Here is an 18436-nt window from a genome sequence, read left to right as displayed (position 1 = left end):
ACTCCTGGGTTCAATGGTACTCCTGTTCAGCCTCTGGAGTAGCTGAGAGAGCCTACCACAATGCCTGGTTAATTTTTCCGTTTTCTAGTGGCGCTTAGCTTAGGCTGGTCTTGAAACTCCTAACCTCGAGTGATCCTCCCACCTCAGCCTCCCAAATTGTTAGGATTACAGCTGTAAGCTCTTTATCACTTTACTAATATTTCTGTAATAGCCCCCATTACATAGTATTTATTACATGTGCATTATAATGTAACTACCATTAGACTGTATTATAACGTAACTGCAAACCCTTCTTGGGCAGAGGACCATATCTCATTTATATGTGCAACCCGCACTAATCAATGTCTATCCTAGCCTCTGGCTATTGTCCTACCACTTTTAATTTCACAGTTAAGCTCCATTTTTTGTCTGTTTTTTTCTCCATTTCTCTTTTAATTCGTTATAATCTATTTTCTGCCCCCACCATGCCACTGAAAATGTTCTGACCAAAGATGCCGGTGGTGTTTTTGTTGTGAAATATAGTGGGCACACGGCTTCTATGTTGGATATCCTCTCTTTTTCTTCCAAAGTCACTTGTCACACTTTTCCACTTGCCTCTAGGCTCCAGGAGACTGCATGAATAATCCTTTGTTCTGGATTTATGGCTGAGTTTGGCCAATGGAAGGCACTAGCAGGAGATGAGAAAAGGTTTTTCATACTTTTACTCTTTCTAAGATTTTCTTTCTAAAATCTTTTTGACCTGTTGACATTCCCAATCCATGCCTATCTCTGAAGCAAGGGAAAGAGTCTGATATTATGCATATCTGGTGATCCTTTGGTTCATCCTTTTAATTTGGTAATAAACTGAAGAGTTGTTTGATGTAGCTTTGTCCTTGCTCTTCATTCCTAGTACTGAATTTTAATTTTAAAAATATTAACTTAACATTTTTTATAGTTAATAAAATTTTGATTCAGAATAAAAAGATATCTATATTTATATAACATAGATATATTTATTATGTAAATAAAAGATGCACATTTGGAAATCTTGCTCTCACTAGTCATTTGTGTTGTAGTCCTGCACTGTTTCTTTATGCAAAAATAAGGAAATAAAAATGTGTATTCTTATTTTTCCCTTTTCTTACACAGAAGGGAGAATATTATCTATTTTATTCTAGATCTTAGTTTTATACACTGAATGATATGTCCTGGAGATCAAGGACAGAACCAGGTTTTATTAATATATAAAACTTTAAGACAACAAATTGGAGTTCTGACGTTCCAATTTACTTTTTTCTTTATTTCAATTTAATCTGTGAAAATAAAATAATAAATTTTAAAAGAGATGAGAGTAACTCACGAAAAGGCCTATAAACCCAGCAACGAGAAAACTATGTAATCATTATATACTAATAATTACATATACATATACAAATTACTTACCTCCAATTCATTGTTGGTCTGTGGAAAGAGGGAAGATTTCCTTCTGATTTTAAATTGGATTCCTGTATTTGTTTGAGGGCCTCTTCTAATGGAGGAACTGGTTTTTGAAAAACTGAGCGGATAATAAAGAAGGGTCGAATAATACACAATTATTTTATCTTCAAAGGTCTTTTAAATAAATAACTTAATTGGTCAATGACAAAATATTGCTTTAAAACTTTTGCAAAAAGAAAAATTTTTTTAGAATATTATAAGTACTTTTGGAGGTCCTCATTAAGAACAGATAATGAAAAATTACTTATGTGGGGAGGGGAGGGGGGAGGTTTGGCACAGGGAGGGTGAAAGGCAGACCACATCTATGGAGCACATGGGTACAAGTCAAATCCGTCAAGTGTAGAACACAGATGTTTTGGCACAATAATCAAGTAAATGAGGTGAAAGCTATGTTGATTGGTTTGATCTAACCACATCAGATTGTATGAAAAAAAAAATCAGCACATTGTACCCCACATATGCATGAATGTATTCATGATCTATGTATATCTGACTTAATAAAAAAAATACATAATAAATACATAAAAAAAATCACTAATGTGAAATTAGATGTAGGGGTCACGACAGTGAGGGGTCCTGAAACTCAAACCTCCTTAGCTTCATAGTAGATCTATTTCTGGTGGAGCTCTTTCAGTCCATAGAGAGTTTCCCCAGTATGTTTTAAGTGGCTGCATAATGTTCAATTGCATTGATGTGTATGTCATTTGTTTTTTGCTACAACTCCTGACTTTTTGCACACAGACTCTTAGGTAGTTAGATCATCTCTGGAACAAACAGTCCTCATGAGAGGGTGATTACTTTTCTCAGGCATTTGACACAACTGACCCTATTCGCTCTCTTAAAACTACCTTCTCTTTTGCCTTTGTATACATTATTTTCTTTGCTTTTGTTTACTGTCCTACTTTCTTGATAACCAATTCTCAAAACCCATTTTAGTTCTTCTTGTTCTACCTGTAGCAAATGCTTAGTGTACTTTAAGATTCTATCTCAGGCCCGACCCCTCCATCTGTGGCCTATATCCTGTTGTTTATTTGGCTTCATTTATCAACTATAGGTCTATTAATCAGTGACTCTTTTTTTTTTTTTGTACAGACAGAGTTTCACTTTATTGCCCTCGGTAGAGTGCCGTGGCGTCACACAGCTCACAGCAACCTCCAACTCCTGGGCTTAGGTGATTCTCCTGCCTCAGCCTCCTGAGTAGCTGGGACTACAGGCGCCCGCCACAACGCCCGGCTATTTTTTTGTTGCAGTTTGGCCGGGGCTGGGTTTGAACCCGCCACCCTCGGCATATGGGGCTGGCGCCCTGCTCACTAATACACATTTCTATTCCATATCTTTCTGTTGAGTTTCTGACCCATATTTCTAGTTGCTGATTTTTTTTCTCCAGTTAGATGAGCTATGGGTAGTTCGAAATCAATGTATTTAAAATTTAAATGAACTTTTGCACCTTTAACCTGATTCTTCTCCTTTATTTGACACCTTGATTAATATTACCATCATCTACCAAAATAATTAATTTATCTAAAAATCACTGGAGTGTTTAAAATGTATGAAGTTCTCTGCTAAGTCCTAGAAGACTGTTTTCCTAGCCTTTCTTCTACCACTCTTGATAAATTAGTAATGGAGTCCTATTGATTATAACTCTTAAATATATTACAGCCAGTGCATGCCTTTAATTCAGGAGCTTAACATCTCTTTTTACAATTATTTAAATAGTCTTTTATGGGCCAGGTGTGGTGAGTCCTGCCTATAATCCTAGCACTCTGGGAGGCCAAGGCAGGTGCTTGACCTTGTCTCTACTAAAAATAGAAAAAACTAGCCAAGTGTGGTGGTGTATGCCTGTGTGTCCCAGTTACTTGGGAGGTTGAGGGAAGAGGATGACTTGATCCCCAGAGTTTGAGGTTGCTGTGAGCTACAATGATGCCACTGCACGCTACCCAGAGTGACAGAGTGAGATTCTGTCTCAAAAAAAAAAATAAATAAATAAAAAGACTTCTACTAGTCTATCTACTTTAGTGAGTTTCTATTTCAACCCATACTCCATGTTGTTACTATAATTATCTTTTTAACAAACAAACCTAATTATAGTAAAGACCCCTAACTTCCCACCTAATATCCATTTTGCCTTTCTTCCTTGGTAACAGACCCTATATCGTTAGGGTGACAATATACCCACATTAAAAAAAAAACAACAACACTATATTTTGCAGACTCCCTTGCAAATGGAGATATTTGAGATAAAAAGTGATGGAGGGCTTCTAGGGTAACGATTTAAAGGAAGCTCAGAGGTATCCCCTTTTACCTTTCCCTTTTCTTCCTTATTCCTGCTTTGAACACTGATACGATGCCTAGAGCTCTAGCAACTACCATGTGACTATGTAGTGAAGATGGCTGAGCTGAGAGATAGGAGCAGTCTGGTTCCCCACTGACACTACATAATCATCACACCATCTCTTTACTATCTACCTCAGGGCTTCATATTACATGAAAAAGTGAACCCTTATCATGTGTAAACTACTGTTATTTGGGCAGTTTACTGGCTGCTCTTATTAATAGGAAGATCTGTTACTCACACTGTAAGGGCTTGCTTTTCAGTTAAAAAAAAATTGTAAGTGGACTACATTTGCATAACGATGAAATTCCTAGCATGGTATACAAAAAGTTCTTTGAGAATTGGCTACAACTTATTTTTTCTAGCATTATATCCACTTTCTTCTTTTTTTCCATCCCATGCTTCAGATACACTGAAGTATATAATTTACTTGCACAAGCTGTTCCTTTTGTTTTCTCTTTGGTTGGCAAACTCCTCATTCTTCAAGACCCAGCTGAGGTCGTTGTTCCAGGAATGACGTCCTCAAGGTCCCTCCTTAGGCTCAGTGTTCTGGACTTTCATAGTACGTTACACATTCTGCTACTCTAGCAATTGTTACTCACTGTTGACATTAATTGTTCATTTACTCTTATCTCCAAAATAGATTGGGAGATCTTTAATAGCAGAATATAATTTCATTTCTCTGTGGCTTAGCTTAACCCAGGGCTAAGTACAATTTAGTATAGCATATGTTTATTGAAAACACAATGGCTCTGCTTATCCTTTTTCTTTATAAAGCATATTATTAATTCTGTCTTACTATTTAAGGTATAAAAATGTAGAAGTGATATTGAAGAACCAACCATAATCATATTTAAATTCTTGATTGGTTCTACTATTTTAGATTGTTGGTATATCACTTTAAAGATTTTATTTTTGTTCTGTCAGTCTTTTTTTCTGAGTGCCCTGGCGTCATAGCTCACAGCAACCTCAAACTCTTGGGTTCAGGCAATTCTCTTGCTTTAGCCTCCCAATCAGCTGAGACTATAGGTGCCCACCACAACACTCAGCTATTTTTAGAGAGGAGGTCTCACTCTGGCTCAGGCTGGTCTCGAACTCATGAGCTCAGTCATTTCACCCTCTGCGGCCTCCCAGAGTGCTAGGATTACAGGCATGAGCCACTGTGCCTGGCCTGTGCCCGTCTCTTAAATGTGAATTTGAACCAAACTGTGAATAAAATGATGGAATGAATATGAACACTAATTTCCTGAACCAAATGTTAAATTTTCTTTTTGTTAAGGTTCTTACTAAGTCAATTTTAAAAAGATAAAACATTGTAAGCCAGTTTGAAGTCAAATCAAACTTGTGAATTTTTTAGAGTTTACTAAGAGTCAACAAAATATTCTCGAAATTAAATCTAAATAAAGTTACTATCTTTCATCCTATTATTCAAATGGAATATTGTTCTTTTTGAGTTTCCACTTTGTTTTGAGACAGAGTCTTACTACGTTGCCCTTGGTAGAGTGTCGTGGCATCACAGCTCACAGCAACCTACAACTCTTGGGCTTAAGCGATTCTCTTGCCTCAATCTCCCGAGTAGCTGGGACTACAGGAGGTGCCTGCCACAATGCCTAGCTATTTTTTGGTTGCAGTTGTCATTGTTGTTTAGCAGGCCTGGGCTGGGCTTGAACCTGCCACGTTTGGTGTATGTGACCGGTGCCCTATTCACGGAGCTATGGATGCAGAGCCTCATTTTTTTTTTTTTTTTTATTCTCAATAATGACACCAGGGAAAGTACAAACACAGTTCCCCATTATCATGAATTAGGGGAAATCGCAGAAGTCAGCACACCCAGAGTACAATGGATGAGCCTCATCCTGGGTAAACTACCTTTGTGCTCACGGCATCTCTCCTGCTAGGTAAGTATCCAGTTCATATCTTAATTCACCATTTATTGTTACTTAAGCCAAATGTGATTAAAATTTTAATTTTTTTTTCTCATATTCTTCTAGAAATTAAGGCACCTGATTTCCTCCGCTGTGAAAGAGGAATATGGGCGCGCTGGAATTTTTCAGTAACTTCTTCAAACTTCTGTTTTCTTTGTTGAAGTATCTGTTCTCTGATTTGGTATTCTTTTTCCTCTTGTTCTTTTCGTTTTTCTTCAAAAGCTCTATATGAAAAACACAAAAAAGATAACAGAAACAACCAATAAGTTTTCAAAATCTCAACACAGGAAATACTTTCAAAACAATGCATTTATTATATTGTAGTGTTCTTATGTTTCAAAATTTTACTTAGAAACAACCAATTTTATATATTTTTTAAAACCAGGCCATTGGGTAAGAATTTAAAAATCCTTTATCTTCATTTCTTGCAAGTAAGAGAAGGCTCTGTACTTGACTGTATAGCTATTCCTACTTACCAAGCCCTGCTATAGAAAATTTTGTTCCTAAAAAGTTATACTAAATTTAACATGACAGCTAATTTTAAACTTTGGTTTAATTTAAAAAGTTTAAAAAACAGAAATATATAGCATTTTCTTGACTACCCCATAATTTTCAAGACTGCTCCTTTCACCAGTGAATTAGTTCTTCACATTACAGAAAACAGTTCCATTTACAATAGCATTAAAAAAAAACTTAGAAATAAACTTAAGCGGCAAAAGACTCATACACCAAAAACTACAAAACATTGCTGAAAGAATTTTAAAAAGCAACAAATGGAAAGACATCCTGTGTTCATGGATTATAAGATTTACCATTGTTAAGATGTCAAAAGCTATCTACCGAGTCTATCCAATCCCTATGCAAATCCCAATGACTTGTTTTAGAAATAGAGAAATCCACCCTCAAATTTATATGGACTCTCAAGGGATCCTGAATAGCCAAAATAATCTTGAAAAAGAATATAGTTGGCGGTTTCACCCTTCCTGATTTCAAATCTATAGTGAAGCAGTATGGTACTGGCATAAGACAGACATATAAACCAATGGAATACATTAAATAAAACCTCCCATTATGGTCAAATTATTTTCCAAAGGGATGCCAAAGCCTTCCAATGAGAAAAGAACCATCTTTTCAGCAAATGATGTCGAGAAAACCAGATACTACAAAAGAATAAAGTTGGACTTTTGCCTTACAACACATACAAAAATCAACTGGATTTTTGTATGTGTTGTAAGGCAAAAAAATGGATCAAAAGATCTAAATATAAGAGCTAAAACTATAAAACCATCAGAAGAAAAAAAGGGAAAAAACTTCATGACATTGAATTTGCCAATTTTTTTTGAATATAACACCAAAAGCACAGACAAGAAAAGAAAAAATAGGTTAAATTTCATCAAAATTAAAAACTTTTGTGGGTCAAAAGAGGCTGCCAATATACAAATAAGGCCATGTAGGGAATGAGGTAAAATATTTGCAAATCATATATCTGATAAGGATTGATTGCAAGAATGTATAAAGAACCATAACTCAACAACAAAACAACCTGATTTGAAAATAGTTAAAGGACATCTGAATAGACATTTCTCCAAAGAAGATATGTAAATGCTAACAAGTATACGAAAAGATGGTCAATGTCACTAATCATTAGGAACATGAAAATTAACACTACAGTGAAATCCTACTCCATATCCACTAGGATGACTATTACCGAAAAAAGAACTGTTAGCAAGGGTTTGGAGAAATGGGAACCCATATGCATTACTGGTAGGAATGTAAAATGGTGCTGCTCTGTGCAAATGTTATGATTCTTCATAAAATTAAACATAGAATTACCATATCACAAAGCAATTCCATTTCTGGGACTATACCCCCAAAAAGTGAAAACAAACAGGGGCTCAGACAGATTATTTGTATATCCATTTTTATAGCAGCATTATTTATAACAGCCAAAAGGTAGAAGCAACTGAACTGTCTATCAACAGATGAATGGACAAACAAAATGTGACATATACATTCAATGAAATATTTTTCAGTCTTACAAAAAAAAAAATTCTGATACATGTCACACATACTACGTAAATGAAGCTTGAAGGCATTATGGTAAGTAAAATAAGCCAGTCACAAAAGGACAAATGTATAACTCTACTTATATGAGGTACATAGCATAGTCAAATTCAGAGACAGAAAGCAGAAGCGTGCTTAGCAAGGCTGGGGAGTGGAGAAAGGGGAATTATTTAATGGGACAGAATTTCAGTTGGACAAGATGAAAACATTGTGGAGACGGATAATAGTGATTGTCATACAAAATGTGAATATGCTAAAAATAGTCTTTGAATAAAGATAAAGAAAACAGAAGCAACTAAATGAAGTCATTGAGAGGGTATCTTTCTGTTGGGAGGAAAGCTAGTTTAGAAGCTGAGTCAACTCGGAAAATTCTAACTTCTAAATTGATATACTTTTACTTGACATTCAAATCATGTGTCAAGTGGAATAAAACATGAATGTACTCCTGAGGTATCCAGTCTCCAAACATAGTCTCTGGTGAACCATGATAATGTAGTCCTCTCTCTTTTAATCAGTCTGTCCCTGTGGCTCCCTTATTACCAACAGAATATTATAACTGATGCTATGTGACTAGAAGGTTAGAACTTTTCAGCTCCCAACTTGGTCTTCTGGAACGCTCACTCCCTAGGAGACAGATACTGGCTAGCCTCCAGCTGTTCTAGCCATCTCACCCAAGTATAAGACATGTGACTAAAAAAGCCATCTTGGATGTCCAGCTGTTTGAAGCTAGGTATTGACACCAGCACCTGGTCCAATCTTCAGAGCAATTTTGAAACTCTTTTTCTGGAAGGTTCATCAGAGCTGTCATCTTAAGAGATCTGACAATTAAGTTTATGAACTTGTTCTAGAAAAAGTGCTTTGAGGGCGGCACCTGTGGCTCAAGGAGTAGGGCGCTGGTCCCATATGCCGGAGGTGGTGGGTTCAAACCCAGCCCCGGCCAAAAAAAAAAAAAGTGCTTTGAATGGTGGACTATGTGCTGGCGTCCGTCAGTGCATAGCTTCCCAAGGGAGTACTTCAAAGGTGACCCGGGCGGCGCCTGTGGCTCAAGGAGTAGGGCGCTGGTCCCATATGATGGAGGTGGCAGGTTCAAACCTAGCCCCGGCCAAAAAAAAAAAAAAAAAAAACAAAAAACAAAGGTGACCCTGGTGACATTCAGCAGGGAGGCATGTAGCTCTTTTTCTAGGACGAGTTTGCGAACGTAATTGTCTGACCTCTTTTTACTAATTTATGTTAGTGATGTTTTAGTGTTTATAATAGACTTGTTTCCTAGGAAAATATTTTGATGATCTCTCCTGACATGGAGCTAACTCTAGACAAAATTGTATATCTGAGATTTGGTTTGAGAAATCCAGAGCTGCCTAAGCGCTCAAGGGAATTTATTACATAATGGTGACATAAACCTTCCTCTAATTCAAGAACTTCATGTTGTTCAGTAATGTCTCATATTTGAGTTATCAAATAAAATACTGAGCATTTAAGTGGCATAGCAAATACAAAAACAAGGAAATAAGTTATTTGTTGTTTAATATTTCAATATAGGCAACATAAATTAATAGCCATCTCATTAGTAGAGAATAAAATTGTGGTAAGCTAAATTATTGGTTTGTAAGTAGGATAAAATGTCAGACCTTTCACAGTTTCTGACTTACCACTTGCTAGAACAGTTATAAATCAAGATTTAATTGCAAATACACACAGGATGAAAGCAAAAGGATGGAAAAGTATAAGAAATTTATTTGACTACATTGATACCATACAAAGTATTTGACTATATTAATAATAGAATTTACTTAACTATATTAATATCAGATCTTATGATAAGGAGTATTACCAAAGTTGGAAAAATAACATTTCATAATTATAGAAAGGTCAATTCATTAGAAAGACACAGAAATTACATAGGTGTATGTACCTAATAACAGACCTTCAAAATACATGAAGCAAACACAGAACTAAAAGGAGACATTGACAAATCCATAATCATGGTGCATATTGTAATATCCCTCTTTTAACAATACAACAACCAGACAAAATACATCACTAAGCATACAGAAGATTCGAATAACACTACCAGCTACCTCAACCTTGTTAATATTTATGGAAGAATAATTATTTTATACTCATAATTGTAATACACAATCTTTTCAAATACTTCATAAGAATCTTAAGTTAATGTATAAAATAAATTTCAGTGAAATTCATAAGAAATTTCAGTAAATTTCATAAGATTTAAATTTACCAAGTATCTTCTCTGACCAAAACAGATTTAAATTAGAGATCAATTATGATATGTAGAAAAGCTCTGAATAATTGGAAATTAAAGAAAAAAACACTCAAACACAGTTCTGTATAAACCATGGGTGAAAGAAGAAATCAGAAGAGAAGAAAGAAAACATTTTGAATTACATAAAAATAAAAATGCAACACATCAAATTTGTTAAATGCAGTTAAAAGAGGGTTTAGAGGGAAATTTATAATTTTAAATGCTTAGAAAAAGGGAAAGGTTTAAAGTTAATTCTGCCATATTTCCAGCTTAAGAAGAAAAAGGAGATAAGCAAATTTGTCCTAAGGTAGGAAGAAAGAAATGAATAAAAATAAGGAAATAAAACAGAATAAACCAATGAAAAAGTAAATAAAAAATAGAGATGATGCAGACACAAGTTGGTTTTGAAAAAGTTAGTAAAACTGACCAACTCCTACCAAGAACACTGAAGGAAAAACAAGACCAAACAAAATTAACACTATCATGAATTCAAGAGAGGAGAGCACTGTACATACCACAGACCTAAAAAGAATAATAGGAGAATGTTGTGAACAACTTTGTACTAATAAATTCAACAATATAGATAAAATGAACCAACTTCATAAACGACTTTTAAAGACACTGACACAGAAGAAAAATAAAATGTGAAAAACTTCTATATTTATTAATAGAATATTTAAAAGAGAACGATCATATACAATCTTTAAAAAATACAGAGGTGGAAGAAACATTCCCCAATATGTTCTGTAAGGACATGTTTAATAGCCATGATTCCCAAACCTGAAGAACACATTACAAGAAAAGAAATTTATAGACCAATATCCCTCATATACTTTGCATAAAAATCCTTCACAAAGTACAGGCTGAGCATTTCTAATCTGAAAATCTGAAATCCCAAATGCTCCAAAATTTAAAACTTTTTCAGTGTCAACATGGAGACTGAAAACCTGTGTTGTTTATTATTGCTACTACCTCACATTATTTTTTCGCTATATTAATAGTATGTCGTATGTTTTTACTCTTAAGTACTTAAAATGTGAATATGTATAAGAAAATAATTGCTTTATTGGTAGCATGAAAATTTATAGTCAGGAATGATAATGAGGCCATACAACCACAGATTGATTGTTCACATAGGTGGCTAACATAGTGATACCTTTGCTCTCTGATGGTTCAATGAACACTAACTTTGTTTCATGCCCAAAATTATTAAAAATATTGTATAAAATCTAAAAAAATTGTATAAAATTACCTTCAAGCTATGTGTATAATGTATATATAAAACATAAATGAATTTCATCTTTAGACTTGGGTCCAATCCCCAAGATACCTCATTATGTTTATGCAAATATTCCGAAATTCTAGAAAATATGAAATCCAAAACACTCCTGTTCCTAAGCATTTTGTGCAGGAATAAACTGTATTAGCAAATAAAATCCCTTAATTTATGAAAAGAACAATAAACACATTATTACCAAAAAATCAATAGATGCCAACACCAAGACAACTAAAATGTTAGAATTATCTGACAAAGATTTTAAAGAAACTGATAAAAATGCTTCAATAAGCAACTATAAACCTATTTGCAAATGAAAAAAATATAGTCTCAAAATATGACTCAAGGGAAAATAAAAGTGTCAAAAAATAAAGATCTAAAGAATCCATAAATGAAGTTTTAGAATGGACAAATACAATAACTTAAATTAAAAACTCAGTAGATGAATTAGGAGACTCAGCATAGTAAAGATGTCAATTCTGTCCATGGCACACTGATCTACAGGTTATGCAATTCCTATCAAACTCTGCAATATTTTTTGTAGGTTTGGATGAGATTATTCTAAATTTTATGTATAAAGAGAAAGATATTAGAATACCTAGTACAATTTTTTTTTTTTTTTGTAGAGACAGAGTCTCACTTTATGGCCCTCGGTAGAGTGCTGTGGCCTCACACAGCTCACAGCAACCTCCAACTCCTGGGCTTAAACAATTCTCTTGCCTCAGCCTCCCGAGTAGCTGGGACTACAGGTGCCTGCCACAACACCCAGCTTTTTTTTTTTTTTGGTTGCAGTTCGGCAGGGTCCGGGTTTGAACCTGCCACCCTCCGTATATGGGGCCGGTGCCTTACCGACTGAGCCACAGGCGCCGCCCAGAATACCTAGTACAATTTTTAAAAAGGAGAATAAAGTGAGAAGAATCAGCTTATGTGATTTGAAGATACTAAATAGCTACAGTAAACAAAATGTGGTAGTATTGGTGGAGGAACATACACAAAAATTGATCAGACAGAATACAGAATACAGAAAATAGATCCAAACAAATATGCCCAAGTGATTTGTGAAAGGGTACAAAAATAATTCATGGAGAAAAGATAGCCTTACAACAAATAATGCTGGAACAATTGGACGTAGGCAAAATACTGCACATAATACACACAAACAAAAACAAAAATCCCCCAAATAACCAAATAAAATCTACTTGTAACACACACTTTACACAAAAATTAACTTAAAATGGGTCATAAATGTTAACTATAAAACACAAAACCATAAAATTTAGGACAAAACATTGAAGAAAATTTTCAAGATCTAAGTCTAAACAAAGGATTCTTAGCCTTAACATCAAAAAGCACAGTTCACAAAAAAACTCTGGTAAATTGGACTTCATCAAAGTTCAAAACTTTTGCTTTGGGAAAAACCCTAAGAAGATCAAAAGACAATCTCCAGAATAAAAGAAAATTACAAACAACATATCTGACAAAGAATTAGTGTCTAGAATATATATAGAACTCTTGAAACGCAATAGTAAAAGAGCAAATAATCCAATTAGAAATGAATAAAAAGTGTAAAAAGAAATTTCACTGAAGAAACTGGACAGGCTTGGTGTCTGTGGCTCAAGCAGCTAAGGTGCCAGCCACATACACCTGAGCTGGCAGGTTCGAATCCAGCCTGGGCCCATCAAACAACAATGAAGGCTGCAACCAAAAAAAAAAAAAAAAAAATAGCCAGGTGTTGTGGCGGGTGCCTGTAGTCCCAGCTACTTGGGAGGCGGAGGCAGGAGAATCACTCGAGCCCAGGAGTTGGAGGTTGCTGTGAGCTGTGATGCCACGGCACTCTACCCAGGGCCACAGTTTGAGGCTCTGTCTCAAAAAAAAAAAAAAGAAACTGGACAGATGGCAAATAAGCACATGAGCATATATTCTATATCATTAGCCATTAGGAAAAAGAAAATCAAAACAATAAAATGTTACTACATACCTATCAGAATAGCTAAAATAAAAAATAGTTACACCACCAAATGCAAATGAGGATATGGAAAAACTGAATTACTCTTACGCTACTGTAGGTACACTCATTCTGAAAAACAGATGGCATTTTCTTAAAAAACTAAACATGCAACTACCAAGTGACCCTGATCAAGCCATCATATTCATGGTTATTTATCTTTGAAAATAAAAAGGTAAGCTCATACAAAAACCTACACATAAATGTTTATAGCAACTTTATAACTGCCCCAAACTGGAAATAAACCCTATGTCCTCAATGGTCAACAGTTAAACACACTCTGGTAGATCCATATCTTGGAGTAAGTGGCTCAGTCGGTAGGACGCCGGCCCCATACACCGAGAGTGGTGGGTTCAAACCCGGCCCCGGCCAAACTGCAACCAAAAAAATAGCTGGGCATTGTGGCAGGTGCCTGTAGTCCCAGCTACTTGGGAGGCTGAGGCAAGAGAATCGCTTAAGCCCAGGAGTTGGAGGTTGCTGTGAGCTGTGTGAGGCCACGGCACTCTACCGAGGGCCATAAAGTGAGACTCTGTCTCTACGAAGACAAAAAAAACAAAAAGTCAACAACAAAGAGGAAAAAACTACTGATACACAACCTGAATGAATCCCAGGTTACATTTGGCATGATCCTATTTATGTAAAACTCTGGAAATGAAAAAAAAAAAAAAGGAGAAACAACAGATTAGTGATTTCCAGGGATTAGGCTAGGAGGGAAGTGGCTGTGGCTAATAAAAGGGCAACATGAGAGTTCCTCCTGGTGATGGAAATGTTCTGTATCTTGGCTGTATACATCTCATTATCCTGGTTGTAATATTGTATTACAGTTTTACACAGTGTTATCAATGGGGGAACTGAGTAAAGGATATATGGAATCTCTCTGTATTGTTTTTTATAACTGCTTATGAATTGAGTCTTAGGCAAGGGGCGGAGCAAGATGGCAGACCAGAATGATGTTCAGCTGAACGCTCCTACAACAACTGGGGAAGAGAACCCAGCCACACCTGGTACAAGGACCTTACCCAGAGTTATAGCCCAGGGAGCACAGTGAAGAGGTGGTGAGCTGGACACAGCATATGATCCAGAGTTGTGGAAATCTGATGAATTAGGCAAAGTGATTGTGACCAACTGGTATGACCAACTCCATGGAGGTCCAGGATGGGAGGAAGCCTTTCTGAAGTTTTCAGTTGTTGGGGGAAACTGCATGTTGAGTGAAAAGCTTGGAAGAAGAGGCAGACTCCAATAACATACAGCAAGCAGATTTGAATGCCAGTTGGAGTGGATTTGCCATATGGTGAGGCAGCCATACTGAGAAGGTCTCAGCAGCCAAAGGGCTGCCATTGTGGGAAGGTTCTGAGAAGGTCTTAGCAGGGGTCTAAACCATGGCTGTCTTAATTCCACCTGTGGGTCAGGCTGAGGGACTCCTGCACCCCATGGGAACTAGAGTTAGGGGGCACTGTGAGACCTGCCCCTGAAGGATTTTTGTGAGCTTTAATATCACAACCCAGCAGGGTCTGAATGCTGAACAAACAATCAGGTGATCACTGAAGGCAACTAAGTTTGAAAGAAGGACCATAGAGGGCTAGCTGTGCTCTCTGTTTCCTAAAAAAACCACAGTGGCACCTGGTGTCCTGGCAACATGTTGCAACATACTGTCATCAATGGCAAGGTCTTCTGTTTGAAACAAAGGATGGAGTCAGAAGTAAATAGGAGGCCAAGGAGGTGAATAAGAAGAAAGAGCACATGAGGCTAAACCAACAGAAAAATTCAGGCAACATGAAAACCCTAAACAGAGCAACTCCCCCAAGGGACCATGAGGCAGCTACTGCAGAAGACTCCACCTATAAACAATTAATGGACTTGACAGAAGGGAATTTAAGATGTGGATGATAAAGACAATAAAAGGAGTGGACGAGAAAATGGAAAGACAGAACCAAAAATCGGATGAGAGATATGTAGAATATACAAAGGATATGGTGGAGCTTAAGGAAATGAAGAAGACAAGCAGGGAATGTAAAGCTGCAGTAGGAAGTATAAAAAAAGGTTAAACCTAGGAGAAGAAAGAACCTCAGAGCTAGAGGATAAAGTTATCGAGTTAATCCAGATAGTTAAAGAAGCTGAAAAGAAGAGAGAGAAAGCAGAACAGGTGCTTAGAGAACTATGAGACTCCATGAAACATTCAAACACACAAATAATAGGAATTTCTGAAGGGGAAGAATATTGTCCCAGAGGAATGGAAGTCCTACTGAAGATTATCATAAATGAAAACTTCCCAAGTTTTACTAAAGACCCAAATACAGTCCTTTCAGATGAATATCAAACCGTAGGTGATCTAAACTCAGAGACACACTAAAGAACCTGTCAAAAGTCAAGAAGAAAGAAAAATTCTGCAAGCAGCCAGGAGTAAGCACCAACTGACTTACAGAGGCAGAGCCATCAGGATGACAGCAGACTTTTCAACTGAAACCTTTCAAGCCAGAAGAGCACGGTCATCCACCTTCAACATTCTTAAACAAAAAAAATTTTCAGAATTCTGTATCCTGCTAAACTAAGCTTCAAAATTGATGAAGAAATCCAATTTTTGTGGATATACAAACACTGAGGAAATTCACCACAACAAGACCAACTCTATAGGAAATATTTAGAGCTATTCTCAACACTGACCATCATGATGAATCACCAGCAAAGGAAACACCCAGAAGCTGAAGGTCAAAACTTAACTTCCACAATGGCGCAAAGGACAAAACTACACAATAGCCTTTCACACACACTTATCAATTATCATTTTTCTCAATAAATGTCAATGGAGTGAATTCACCACTGAAGAGGCACAGGCTGGCCTCTGACAGAACTGAACAGATCCTCTAAATAGAAACTAGATAAAGACACAAAGGATTTAAATGCGACCCTAGAACAAACGGGATTAATAGACATATACAGAACACACCATCCCAAAGATAAAGAATATACATGCTTCTCATCAGCCCATCAACAACAATGAAGACACAAAATCAACCACATCCTAGGATATAAATCAAAACTCAGCAAAATTAAAAGAATAGAAATTACAGGCTCGGTGCCTGTAGCTCAGCAGCTAGGGTGCCAGCCTCATACACTGGAGCTTGTGGGTTTGAACCCAGCCCAGGCTTGCCAAACAACAATGACAACTACAAAAAAAAAAAAAAAAGCCGGGCATTGTGGCAGGCACCTGTAGTCCCAGCTACTTGGGAAGCTGAGGCAAGAGAAAAGAACAATCTAATCCCAAATTCAGCAGAAGAAAAGAAATAGCCAAAAAAGCAGAGATGAATGAAATTGAAAACAAAAGAATCGTTCAGAAAATTAGTGAAACAAAAAATTGGTTTTTTTTGAAAAATAAAATCAATAAATCTTTGGCCAGATTAACTAGAAACAGACAAGTAAACCCTCTAATAAGCAGAAATGACAAATAACAACAGATGCCACAGAAATACAAGAGATCATCTCTGAGTATTACAAAAAATTCTATGCCCAGGAATTTGACAATGTGTAGGAAATAGATCAATACCTGAATTACACCCTCTTCCAAGAGTTAATCAAGAATAGATCTCTTGAACAGACCAATTTCTTTTTTTTTCCCCTGTATGCCCTTTACCCAAGCTTCCCAAAATGATTTTTTTTCCTTAAATTTTTATTAAATCATAGCTGTGTACATTAGTATGATCATGGGGCACCATACACTTGGTTAACAGATCGTTTGACACATTTTCATCACACTAGTTAACATAGCTTTCGTAGCATTTTCTTAGTTATTTTGCTAAGACCTTTACATTCCACATTTACTAGGATTCACATATACCCTTGTAAGATGCACCGCAGGTGTAATCCCATTAATCCCCCTCCCTCCCCTCCCTTTCCCCCTTCTCCCTATTCTTAGGTTGTAACTGGGTTATAGCTTTCATGTGAAGGTCCTACATTAGTTTCATAATAAGGGTGAGTACATTGGGTACTTTTTCTTCCATTCTCGAGACACTTTACTAAGAAGAATATGTTCCAGCTCCATCCATGTAAACATGAAAGAGGTAAAGTCTCCATCTTTTTTTAAGGTTGCATAATATTCCATGGTGTACATATACCACAATTTATTAATCCATTCGTGGATCGATGGGCACTTGGGCTTTTTCCATGACTTAGCAATTATGAATAGGGCTGCAATAAATATTCTGATACAAATATCTTTGTTATGGTGTGATTTTTGGTCTTCTGGGTATATGCCCAGTACAGGGATTACAGGATTGAATGGCAGATCTATTTTTAGATCTCTAAGTGTTCTCCATATCTCTTTCCAAAAGGAATGTATTAATTTGCATTCCCACCAGCAGTGCAAAAGTGTTCTCTTTTCTAACATCCACGCCAACATCTCTGGTCTTGGGATTTTGTGATATAGGCTAGTCTCACTGGAGTTAGATGGTATCTCAAAGTAGTTTTGATTTGCATTTTTCTGATGATTAAAGATGACGAGCATTTTTTCATATGTCTGAAGGCCGTGTGCCTGTCTTCTTCAGAGAAGTTTCTCTTCAAGTCCCTTGCCCAGCCTGCAATGGGATCCCTTGGTCTTTTCTTGCTAATGCGTTTGAGTTCTCTGTGGATTCTGGTTATTAAACCTTTGTCGGAGACATAACCTGCAAATATCTTATCCCATTCTGAGGGCTGCTTGCTTGCTTTACTTACTGTGTTCTTGGCTGTGCAGAAGCTTTTTAGTTTGATCAAGTCTCAATAGTGTATTTTTGAAGCAGCTTCAATTGCCCGGTGGGTCCTTCTCATAAAAAACTCGCCCAACCCAATTTCTTCAAGGGTTTTCCCTGCACTCTCTTCTAGTATTTTTATAGTTTCATGTCTTAGGTTTAAATCTTTAATCCAGTGAGAGTCTATCTTGGTTAATGGTGAGAGGTGTGGGTCCAGTTTCAGTCTTCTATGGGTTGCCAGCCAGTTCACCCAGCACCATTTGTTAAATAGGGAATCTTTTCCCCACTGAATGTTTTTAGTTGGCTTGTCGAAGATTAAATAACGGTAATTAGCTGGATTCATCTCTTGGTTCTCTATTCTGTTCCAGACATCTACT

The 18436-nt window shown here is 36.5% G+C and overlaps 1 protein-coding gene and 1 pseudogene across 4 annotated transcripts in view; both read right to left on the bottom strand.

Annotated features, from left to right (window-relative positions):
- CEP126 (centrosomal protein 126) overlaps positions 1-18436 on the bottom strand; it is a 134366-nt gene that overhangs the window by 72546 nt on the left and 43384 nt on the right. For all 4 annotated transcript variants that reach the window (XM_053562140.1, XM_053562141.1, XM_053562142.1 and 1 more), the window contains 2 exons: positions 5812-5957; positions 1423-1534 (listed from right to left, as the gene is read on the bottom strand). In XM_053562140.1, the coding sequence (XP_053418115.1) occupies positions 1423-1534; positions 5812-5957 (258 nt within the window). The remainder of the gene's footprint in view (positions 1-1422; positions 1535-5811; positions 5958-18436) is intronic.
- LOC128566254 (uncharacterized) lies at positions 5573-5714 on the bottom strand (annotated as a pseudogene).

Source organism: Nycticebus coucang, chromosome 14 (genome assembly GCF_027406575.1).
Source record: "Nycticebus coucang isolate mNycCou1 chromosome 14, mNycCou1.pri, whole genome shotgun sequence".
In the NCBI taxonomy this organism is placed as follows: Eukaryota; Metazoa; Chordata; class Mammalia; order Primates; family Lorisidae; genus Nycticebus; species Nycticebus coucang.
This window is presented reverse-complemented; position numbering and strand designations above follow the sequence as displayed.